Here is a 12,317-nt window from a genome sequence, read left to right as displayed (position 1 = left end):
TCTGGCCCTGCGGTCGAGTTCGGTGGTGGGGTCTCCCAAGCATCGTCTTCAGGCAAGTATGCATACATTAGTTACAGTCATTTGCCTGATCAGTTTCCGTGTTCCAGTGCAACGCTTCAAGCACCTGGCGGCTGTTTCCAGTTGAGAAGCACTTCTGATACTGCTCATTCACAACATCCGCTTTACTGTTCGAACAATCCTAATTCATCTCCGGGACGCACAATAGACCGCTCTTTGGAAGCTCCTGGTTACTCCAGCCCAGTCGTGCCGATTCCCGCCAGCGTTCTGCATAGTCGTCCTGGACCTGTGGCTGGATATGAATCAGGAGTCTTCCACCTTGCCTCTACAAGCAAGTACAATCAATATATTAACTATTCACTGCCTGATGCCGATCAAATTTTCAGCAATTCTAACTATGTTAGTCATTGTGATGATGCCTCTGTAACTCCTAATCCTGGAAACCCGGAACGCGTCGTAGAAAGCCCCATGGAAGCCCCCAATCCCTCCGTCTCAGTCCTGCCATCAGCAGCCTTCGTTCATCATAGTCGTTCCGGACCTGCTGTCGGATGCGGAGAGGGGGTCTTCCAACCCACTCACTATGGCGAGTATCCAATGAGACTTGATGATGGTCAGTTATTGCCTGATGTATCTGTGATTTCCAGGGAGAGCAGTCGTTCGATTCCTTGCCGCAAGCAGGACGTCGTGATCTTCTACCAAAACGCCGGTGGAATGAATTCTGATGTTGAAGAATACCGCCTAGCTGTATCGGATCGTTGCTACGATATTATTGTCCTGTGCGAAACGTGGCTCGATTATCGAACGCTTTCCAGTCAAGTCTTCGGTCCTGACTACGAGGTCTTTCGTTGCGATCGGAATCCTAACAACAGCCGTAAATCTACTGGTGGAGGTGTCCTTGTAGCTGTCCGTAGCGGGTTGGAGGCAAAGGCCATCGAGAACGATTCATGGAACAATGTGGAGCAGGTTTGGACAGCCATCAATCTGGGTGATCGCACACTATTTCTATGCGCTCTGTACATTCCACCTGATCGAGTCCGCGACAATGAACTCATCGATACTCACTGTCGGTCAGTTTTCACAGTTGTCGAAAGTTCCACTCCAGTTGATGAGATATTCATTTTTGGTGACTTCAATCTGCCAGGCGTTTCGTGGAGTCCATCTCATAGCGGATTCCTGTATCCAGATCCTGATAGCTCTACATTTCACGCAGGAGCTATTAGCCTTCTCGACAACTACAGCGCAGCGACGCTTTCTCAAATTAACCATGTAGTTAATGAAAATGGTCGTAGTTTGGACCTCTGCTTCGTGAGCACACAGGACAGGGCTCCATCAATTTCCTCGGCTCCTTGTGCACTAACTAAGCCAGTTCCACATCACCCTCCTCTAATTGTCACTGTTGAGGACAAACTCGTGCGTGATTTTGGCGACTATACTGCTACGGTTTCTTATGACTTCCGTAAAGCTGACCACCGTAGCATCATAGATGTATTGTCTAGCATGGTATGGGAGAACATCCTTGATCCAGATGACGTTGAGGCTGCAGCGCAAACCTTTTCACATGTCTTGGCATATGTCATTGACAGACACGTCCCGAAAAGAACTCACCACAAAGTGTCTCACCCTCCCTGGCAAACGAGAGAGCTACGTAGGTTGAAGTCAATCAAGAGAGCAGCATTGAGAAGATTTACGAAGTATCGCACGCTTCCTCTGAAACTACATTATGTGAGGCTGAATCACATGTACCAGCGAGTCAGTCGTGAATGCTTTTCAAGTTTCCAACGAGGCATCCAGCGCAAACTTAAGCTACACCCGAAATCCTTTTGGAACTACGTGAACGAGCAACGCAGGGAATCCGGCCTCCCATCGTCTATGGAATTCAACGGAGAAGTTGCTGCCACTGTTCAGGATATATGCCACCTTTTTTCCGAAAAGTTTTCCAGTGTATTCACTAATGAGACACTAACTGACGACCATATTAACCTGGCTGCCAGGAACGTTCCAGTAAACGATCAAACGCTGGGTGCAATTGATGTTAATGCAGAAATGATTTCTAAGGCCGCGACTCTGCTCAAGTCATCCTTCAATCCTGGACCTGATGGAGTTCCATCTGTATTTTTGAAGAGACATATTGCTAGCTTGTTAATTCCGCTTCTTCGCCTGTTCCGAATGTCTCTCTCAGGTGGCATATTTCCATCTTGCTGGAAATTTGCGCACATGTTTCCCGTCCACAAAAAAGGAAGGAAACGAGCTGTGGATAACTATCGAGGAATTACATCGTTAAGTGCCGTTTCGAAGCTATTCGAGCTAGTGATTATGGAACCGTTGCTGTCCCATTGCAAGCAGTATTTGAGTGCTGATCAACATGGGTTTACTGTCGGCCGCTCTACAACTACCAATCTGCTGTGTCTCACATCGTATATAACCGAAAGCATGTCGGATCGGGTTCAAACGGACGTTATTTATTCAGACCTATCCGCAGCATTCGACAAGTTGAACCATGCTATTGCAATTGCTAAACTCGGCAGGCTCGGTGTATGCGGTAATCTTCTGAGTTGGTTTCGATCATATCTTACCGGTCGGCAACTAAAAGTCGCCATAGGAGATTGCAGATCAGCTAGCTTCTTCGCCACATCAGGTATACCTCAGGGAAGCCACATGGGACCGTTAATTTTTATACTGTACTTCAACGACGTGCATCTGGTCATCGAAGCTCCTCGGTTATCATATGCAGATGACCTCAAAATCTTCCTACGAATCTGCTCCATTGCTGACTGTCACTTTCTTCAACGTCAACTGAATGTATTCGCTAGTTGGTGCAGGTTAAACAGAATGGTAGTGAACCCAGCCAAATGCTCCGCTATTACGTTCTCACGAAAACAACAACCGATAATATTTAGCTATGACCTGCTTGGCTCGACAATCGAACGCGTGAATCAGGTGAAAGACTTGGGTGTGATCTTGGATTCGCAGCTTTCTTTCAAGCAACACATTGCATATGTTGTTGATAAGGCGTCAAGAACTTTAGGGTTCATTTTTAGGATAGCTAAAAACTTCTCTGATATCTACTGTCTAAAATCTCTCTATTGTTCGCTTGTTCGATCGACGCTTGAGTATTGTTCAGCGGTTTGGAACCCAAACTACAACAACGGTGCCGAGAGAATTGAATCTGTTCAACGTCGCTTTCTTCGTTTTGCGTTGCGTAGATTGCCTTGGAACGATCCGTTTCGATTACCAAGCTACGAAAGCCGTTGTCAACTTATCGACCTAGAATTTCTCCGGACTAGAAGAGACACAAACAGAGCCCTTACCGTGGCCGATATCCTACAAGGAAGGACAGATTGTGAGGCTATCCTGAGGCAAATTGACCTGAATGTTCAACCCCGACCGCTTCGTAATAACCTTATGCTAAGACTGCCTCTACGTCGTACAAATTATGGAGCGTACGGTGCGATTTGCGGACTGCAGAGAACATTCAACAGAGTTGCATCTGTTTTCGACTTTCATCTCTCCCGTGATGCGCTTCGTCGAAAGTTTTCTTCTGTTTTTCGCCGGCAGGAGTTAAGATATTGACTATAAGATATACGTTTTTTAATGTTTTTTTTTTATGTTATGACCATGCTTGAATGTATTTTTTTTTTTTTTTTTACCATAGTTGATAAGGTTTAAATCATTGGGGCTTCATCCAGCCTGTTGATGTAAATAAATAAATAAATAAATAAATAAATAAATAAATAAATTACCGTTCCAAATTCTTGTTTTCTCCATACATTTTCGGAAAGCGAACTATATTAGAACCTTTTAACATATGGTTTGAGAACTTTAATGGTAATGGTTATGGTAGTCAGTAAGGTCCACGAATGGTTTTGTAACATCGATCAACTTTATGTGGAATATATCGCGAATTGGTTGCCTGTAATTTACTGATTACCAATTCACGATATATTCCACGTAAAGTTGAGCGATAATACAAAACCATTAATGGACCTTACTGACTACCATAACCATTACCATTAATGTTCTCAAATCATAAGTAAAAACGTTCTTATATAGTTCTCTTTCTGAAAATGTATGGAGAAAACAAGAATTTAGAATGGTAATGGTTCTTAACAGCCCATTATTTGTAAGGTCCAGTTCCAAAAAACCATAATACATAAGGTTGAAACTTTATCATTAAACGTTCATGTAAAGTTCCATAACCATTTCAGTTAAAGTTTAGCAGGGATTATAAACAATTTTTAACCATTTTAGGTAAGGTCAATTTATGGTTCGCGTTTATGCGGGTCACCATCTCTATAAGGCTCTGAACCATTTGGTGGATTATTTTAACTTTTGGTTAAAATTTGACAGATGGAAAGTTATCGATTAACCGTGCTATCCGAGCATGGTTATTTCTGACAGACAAGAAGTTAAATTTTGACAACTGTGGCTCAAAAACCGGTCGATCGACAGCACGGGGATTTTCGAACATAGAAAATAACTTTCGAAATGTCACTTTTAACCACGAGTTAAATTTAACTCGGCAAATGGTTCACAGCCTAAGTATTGTTCTAGAAATTTTAATTATCAATATTCAGAAAATTATAAAAATATGTGAAAAAAACGTCCAATTTGAAAGTTTTTATAATATCGCACAGCTCTCTGATTGGACCTTAAACATGTTTACAGTCCAATCTGTCATTCAACCTAAAGAGCTTGAATTTATTTTATGAATTCAGGCTCTTTAATTCAACAAAAAAAAAATAAAATACAAATGCTATTAGGACCGAGATTAGGACCTTTGTTTCATCTCGTGTTTCACGTGGAATAGAAAAACTAAAACTCATAATAGTTAGTTGGAAATGCTATACTAATATGAACATGAAGCTTTAGAAATTCCTATGGATCCAACATCTAACTGGGAAGTGGGATATGAGAAAGTTTCATTTACGATGCCTGTAATCAATCGCTCTGCTTCTGGTATGGAGTTGACGAATTAATTGCGATTCCAGGAGTACACCAAGGCAAAAGCTTATTCAAAATTCTGTCAAATCCGACATGCGATATTACAAGCGTGAATTTGGACGAGGATTTCGATCCAATTGCGGATCAACCACTTGAATTGCCAAGTGCTAAATTGGACGATTTACGCAAAATGATGCCATATGTCAAGCAAAAAGATTATTTTGCAACATTGCAACAGAAAAAAAACAGGAAGAAGAACAATAATACGGTTGTAGACCACTTTGATGTGGATCTCGCTCGGGATCTCGATCTACTGGAGGACAGCGATGTAGATTTGATCGAATAACATGAATGAATGTAAATTATTGATGAACAGCTTGAGCTAATAAATGTAAAACGAATGATGTAGAATGAAAAAAATAGAGTTTGTTTATAAAAATATACCGAATATTAAAAAATATGCAAATTTTCCATACACTTACATTTTTCCTGCATACATCAGAAAAAAATAATGGACAAGTTCTTATTATAAATGTTGTTTACTTAATAAATTGGCAGAATAGTAGTTTTAAGCCCATCAACAATTACAAATAATGATGTAGTTGTAATTATCTGACCTTTAAACCGTCTTCTCACCAAGGTCCTAAGTAACATTAACTTTGCAATCAGACCAATTTGACAGGTCCTAACTGATACTGAAAAAAGCTAAAGGTCCTATGTAACAAAACCACGAATTAAATCTGAAAATTATGAATAAAACGAAGAAACATACACTTCAGTCGAATTCTATGTGTTTCCTATGCATTTGAGAATACAAAAGATTATCGTTTTATGTCGTAATTAAAAATGGCATTTAAAAATATATTGCAAAAGTTCAAATCAATTTTTCTCCAATCAGCTTCAATGACAGATAGGACCATTTGAAATGTTTGTCTAGAAATAAATACTTACTTATATGTTTGTAGTTTCAAAAACTCCTAAATGGGTAAAATTTTACTCATTTAATGGGTAGTCCCAGTTTCCCTCGAAAATGCTCACTTTGTGGTCATTATTGGGTATTTTGCGGTTACCGTGTATACTAATAATTTACCAAAACGTCAAACTAATAATTCAGTGCCAACATTTCAAAGGGGCGTAATTGCTTTTGTAAACAATGACTTTAGCCGTCAATTTCTCACGAATGAAATCTTACCTCTCCAAAATTACAATGCTAGCTGTAAGAGGAAACATTCCTCTACCTGCTGGTGTCATTATTTTTCATGAGTGAGCTTTTATTCGCGAGAAATCGACGACTAAAGCCATTGTTTACAAATGCAATTACGCCCCTTTGAAATGTTGGCACTGAATTATTTACGCAAACATCAAAGAAGTTTATAGTGAGCGAAACTGTTGAAGGTGGAGTGTGATACTGCGATTGTAACAAAAGAAAATACTCTGTTATCAACAGAATCTCCTGTAAATCTATAACCATTCTATACTGCTTTGAATATGGAAGAGCAAGTTGATCAAATTTTGGACAAAGTGTAATAATTTGCTTGAGTAATTTCACAAGTCGACAAATCTGAATTTTTTTTCATGTTTAAGGATGGCCACTCCAGGAAATCTAGGATGTCTCCTGGCCAACAATCAAGGACTATGTATAGGAGGTACGTTAATTTATTAGGTATTACAAAAACGATAGATTACTCCTAAACTCAGAGAAATAAACTATCGACTGTGGTGAATTTACATTACAGACGTTATCGACGGTTATCGATTACCCTGTGAGAATACCTATTATGTACTTACTTCACAAAATCAACAGCCAAGATTAAGAAAACTATGATGCACACATTGATAAGTTACAACATCTATTTGGTTATTTTTTTAAGAGAAGATGAGCTCACGAACTTTATGTTTCATAGATACATACTTACGTCAGTTAGTTATCCAGATGATCAGCAAACAAATGTTTTTTGTATTGCTAAATTAATTTTGATTAACATAATTTAGGGTTTGAACGAAGAAAATGTTTTCGAATTTTTTAAATGTTAACTTCAAACCAGGGACCTTTACGAAGCGTGTTTCGTATGAACGCTTTTTTTTCCATGGTTTGTTTTCCGTCGATCTTGTTTTCCGTGCTGAGCACTAATGCTACCGACGCCAGGGAGGCAGCTCCCACACCTGGACCCTACCTATCGACCCATCGACTCACTTCCCTTGCTAAGGAAGGCGTAATCAAAGATGTTATGCCTCAAAACATAAGAGGTAATCATGACTACACCACCGGCTCCGCTGTATGAACGCTTGTATGAAAAAGTCGTTTCGTCTTGGATACAATGTAATAATGTCATAATGTGGTCCCAGTTATCGTAGTTATCGATAATATCGATATCGGTCTCTGAAAATATCGATATCATTTCGATATCGGATTTTCAGTATCGATATCGGGTCCGATTCCTATATTTAATAGAAAATGCATTAAACTTGCTAGTGAATTAGGGTTTTTTCACCCGGCGTCACTTTAAAAAGCTGTAACTTTGTAACGAAATATGATAGAGACCTGAAATTTTAGGACTTTTCCTAGCATTTGGAAATTGCTGTCAAATGAAGCTTTACAAAAAAAAATACAATGTGAGAATCGGTTCAAAAATTGATTTTTGGGAGCAAGTTGCAATTTGGGTCTTTTTTGTCTCGCTAATGCACAATATGAAACTCTTTCCTAATGCATTAGGAAGGTTAAACATATTTCATTCCCTTCCAACTTTATAATGCATTTGGAAAATCAAAAACATCGACATCACACAAACTAAAATATTCTGTCCATTTTTCGAGGCACATCGCTCAAAGTTCGCCTCGTTTTCGAAAAAAAAAGCTCCCAAGAAACCAAGATTGAAATATTTGACAGAAGTTTCAGAGCCACCTGAAACAAACATGGAAACGTACTATTCTTACTTGTCCTAAGTAAGTTAAGTACCGAAAAATAGCACATGTCATTAGTTCGATACCACTCCTCACGTACCTACTACAAATCAATTTTCTTCCATACAAAATGAGTCGTCCACTTGATTATCCTTCGGTTATTATTGCGTTGAACCATTCCCTCGTGATAACTCCCTACCAAACTAGCGGTAGAGATCTTTCTCATTGGCTTGTCACGAACAAATTCTTTGTTACCAGATCCTTCAACTGGAGATAAAACCAACGACGGTAGAAGGTAGAACCATTTTTTTTTTCAAATATCGGTTATTGTATCGATAATTTAGACCCGATATTTATCGATAGAATCGAACTTATTGATATCGTCACAGCACTAGTCCCAGGATAGTATTTCGAAATTTGTTAACGTTTGGGAAGTTGGTGCACAAGTAGATTGTCATAGATTAAATCTGGTTTCAGGCATTAAATTTGCATCAACATATTTGCGTCGCAGCAAACATCACACAGAGAAATATATTTTAATTTTGACTACCTATATTCTGTATTGGTTTCACCCTGCCCATATACATGGAGGTTAACGGTACTGAAGCAAAGGGCTTATGTTTAGTCTCTTTACATCTGCAACTATGATGATTTCCCATAAGTGAAACATATCACCTTCATAATGCTTCCGTATGCCTCAAACGATTAATTCTTGGTTGTTAATAGAACTTCCATGATGAAATTGGCTGCTTAATGCAGACTGAACAATTCTGATTATAGTATCAGATTTGTTATGTATACAGAGGAACTGGGAGGGCTTATTAGAAACTTCTCACCAATAAATTAGTGATCTTCTAGTAAAAATTTTACATAATATTTTATTAAAATTTTATTTTATTTTTGCATATTATTTTTGTTATATGGTCAATAGCGTATAATACAAGAGATTCAATATTCGAAGTTTCGAAGCTAACGTATGTCAATAGGCCTAATAGAAAGATAGGTAGAAAAAAGTGTACCCTGCATAATAGCTGCGTGAAATACCTTTGTGAGAATATCTTGTTGAGATCATGATTAAGACTTGTAGAATGCTTTAAAACCTCCATAAAACTTGCAATGCTACTTGGGTGTAGTCACGTTTTGTCTGCAGTCAATATTTTATTTTATATTTTCCTGTAATTATCGTAAACAATAATTATTCAATATTAGATAATTCAGCCATATATAGGAGTAAATTCGCTAATTCAAGGGAGACCTTTTCTTTTTGTTTGTTTACGTTTTATTTTAAACAGGATTGGAATTGAATAAAAATTGAGGAGCTCGACTAGTTTGACCGCTACCGCTTTTGCTTACTGAGTAGAAGCATGTGGGTTTATTCCCAAGCTCCTCCAAAACAAAACAATTACTATGGTCACATAACCTGCTTAAGCGAGTCCTGACTCATTTCCTACCCAGCTATCCAACTCCGTAGCATCTGTGGGGCGTTGGTGACCCAAGTAACCATAGGCACGTTATTTCGCCTTTTTGGCCGTCCAAGGCGACAATAAGCAAAAGCACGACAGCAGCGCTGTTTTATATCTTTTCAGGTTCAAGCAGACCGATGTGCAACCAAACCTGATAGGATTTCCCGCCGTTTTTTTATGAATGGGCGGAGCAGAAAGTTTCTTTTGCACAGAATATGTAAAATAGGATGGACTATGGATGTTAATATAATTGCATATATAGAGGTACCAGATATGTTTTACAGTCAGTTGTTGGTAATCCATCGAGTGTATGTCTCCTGTTAAGCAATGGTTTTTTGAAAATATCGGCTCTGCATGTAAAAAATTAATTGTTTATACATAATAGTGGTTTGCTTAAAAATCGTTTCCCGGAAAAAAAAAATGATCGTCGAAGTCCATTTCTTTTTCGGGTAATTGATAAGGGGGGAGGGGAAGAGGTTGTTAAGGGGCAGAATGTTTTACATGCACGTTTTTTCAAGTCTCATTCCTCATTGTGGCGGACACGCCGTGATCCACCTTTAGCCGCTGACTTAGTCCTGCTTGCTGCAGGACTTAGTGCCACGCCGTCCGAAGCGGGAATGAGCAGAGACAGGACTTTGACTTTTTTTTTTGACTTTAAATGATCTATATTTCTTGAATTTGTGTGGTTTACATGTATAACTTATCAAGTGACACAGATGCGTATTTTCAACTTTAGTTCTTGTGAAATTTCAATTATTATTAATTACAGTTCCTAGTCCTATCAGGCCTGTTTTAGAGAATGACCACCTTGGTGGGATTGGTTTGTTGAGCAGAGACAGGAGAGCAGCGCTGATTTATATCTTTTCAGGTTCAAGCAGAATGATGTGCAACCAAGTGGTATTCGTTTATGATGACTGGGTTTGGGAAAAAGGTTTATTTCATGAAAACAGTGATAAAATTATCATTTGTACATTTTCAGAAGTTTAATTACAGAAACATTGGAAAAATATTTATTTCAGGTTTGTAATGTAATATCCTATCGATTGGCGTATTTGAATTTTAATTTCATCTATAAATGACAAAGTTACAAGCGTTCAAAACCTAGCACTCCTTCACCACACATATTTTTTGATTTGCACCCCAGTATAGTCGACAAAGACGTAGTTCTACGTCAAAAATCGTTATCTCCCGGCTAACAATAAATATTGTTGACACCAACAATTTTTTTATTGTCTTCAAAGAAAATAATTTTAATTTTAAATCATTGATCAAAAATTATTTTCTTTGAAATAGCGAAACAATTTTTATTTGTTGAATCAAGTATTTGTATTATTTGAATCAACAATATTAATTTGTTGGCTCAATGATATTCCTTTTCTGTGTCTGATGGAAAAACATTCTGTTTTAAAAGAACAATGATGCTTTTCAATGTATTTTATGTGATTTAAGTATTGAATACATTAATATAATTATTACCTAAAATACAGAGAGCTGTTCGGTCGCGGCTTACAGTACATGTCTGTTGAGAACCTCCACAATTTCAAGCGGTCATTTCTTCCACCACTTTTATTTTTGATTACTGTCACATAATGGCGCACACTTTGCTGATTGCGTTTGATTACATTGACAAAATGCATCAAAATTTGTTGTTGTTGAATAAACAATATTTTTAAATTAAAAATATGTTGTTTTGAATTTAAAATAAAATATTGTTGATTCAACAATAACCAATTTTTTAAACAAAAATATCGAATTGTTGAGTTCAAAAAATATATTTTTTGTTTCAACTAGATGAAAATCCTCTGCGTGTGGGAAAGCAGTTTTGTTTTGCAAGCTTCATTAGCGAGATTATTAGTTCTTTGGCTAGTTTATCTCGTAATAGCAGATTGTATCACCTTAACCTGTCAAACCTTAACAATAACTGTATACATCGGAGCATTAAACCTAGTAAAGCAAAACAAAGTACACTTATGAGCACTAATCTTACGACTTTTAATTACTATTTTATTCTTAGCGGCGCCGGTGGTGTAGTGGTAAGCGTGATTACCTCTCACCCCAGCAGGCCTGGGTTCAATCCCAGTCGACGCCGCCGGGATGTTCTGAGGCATAACGTCTCTGATCACGCCTTCCTTCGGAAGGGAAGTAAAGCCGTTGGTCCCTGGTTCATGAGTTGATGGGTCGATAGGTGTGGTCCAGGTGTGGGAGCTGCCTCCCTGGCGTCGGTAGCATTGGTGCTCAGCACGGAAAACAAGATCGACGGAAAACAAAACGAGCAAAAAAAAATAATTTTTTTTTTTAAATTGACTTCATTTGATAAAATTGCCTACTTATATGTTTGTTCACAGCGAGGGGAAACGCATCAGAAAAATCAGCTGGAATTATCGTAGCCATTTCCGAACAAGCATCTCAGCTGGATCCGAACTGCAATGCTCCTGTTGTGTCGATGGAAGTTGGGGACAAGTAAGTGATTTTGTTGCGTTCTTTATCACTATAAATGTTCACTATATGTTTCAATCTTAGGCTATGCATTATCCATAAAAACGGTATCACTGGAGCTGTGTACAAACAAAAATAAACCTTAATAATAATATTCATTGTTTGAAATTAAATATTTTATTCTCAGCTTCGAAAAAATCCATTAATATTAATTTAACCTATACCTACACGCGTAACAGTCTCATGTCCTATAGAAGTCACATTAACATAGGACCGTTTTGCTAGCGGCAACTGCTCGTACTGTCTTGTATGTTGATCATATCCCTAATAAAATGTGTATGGTTATTTCGCTTAACGATGTGTTCGGGGTATAATCCAAACCATTGGTGGAATAGTTCTATAATTTGGGTTATCAGGATCAGGGGACCCATTCACTGCGTCGTAGCAAGAAGTACGGTCGACTTGTTTCGCGCTCCGTTGTTTTGGAAGTTTTCTCGGTATTCGCTTGATATAAATTATCAGTTTTTTTTCTCACTAAGTGAGAAAGCATAGTTCCCG

General features: G+C 38.2%; 1 protein-coding gene across 1 annotated transcript; it reads left to right on the top strand.

Moving 5' to 3' along the window:
* The first annotated feature begins 6,344 nt into the window (after window positions 1-6,344).
* Window positions 6,345-11,932, top strand: Lamtor5 (Late endosomal/lysosomal adaptor, MAPK and MTOR activator 5). Its single transcript, XM_065219752.1, has 4 exons — window positions 6,345-6,482; window positions 6,544-6,605; window positions 11,669-11,783; window positions 11,844-11,932. The coding sequence occupies exons 1-4, from the start codon at window positions 6,448-6,450 to the stop codon at window positions 11,896-11,898; spliced, it is 267 nt and encodes an 88-aa protein (XP_065075824.1). The 5' UTR covers window positions 6,345-6,447; the 3' UTR covers window positions 11,899-11,932.
* Window positions 11,933-12,317: the final 385 nt, after the last annotated feature.

This window comes from Ochlerotatus camptorhynchus, unplaced genomic scaffold (assembly GCF_037179485.1).
Source record: "Ochlerotatus camptorhynchus isolate MF236.1 unplaced genomic scaffold, CSIRO-AGI_Acam_v1.1 ptg000109l, whole genome shotgun sequence".
Lineage (NCBI taxonomy): Eukaryota > Metazoa > Arthropoda > Insecta > Diptera > Culicidae > Ochlerotatus > Ochlerotatus camptorhynchus.
The sequence above is the reverse complement of the archived record's forward strand: the minus strand, read 5'-3'. Positions and strand labels throughout refer to the sequence as shown.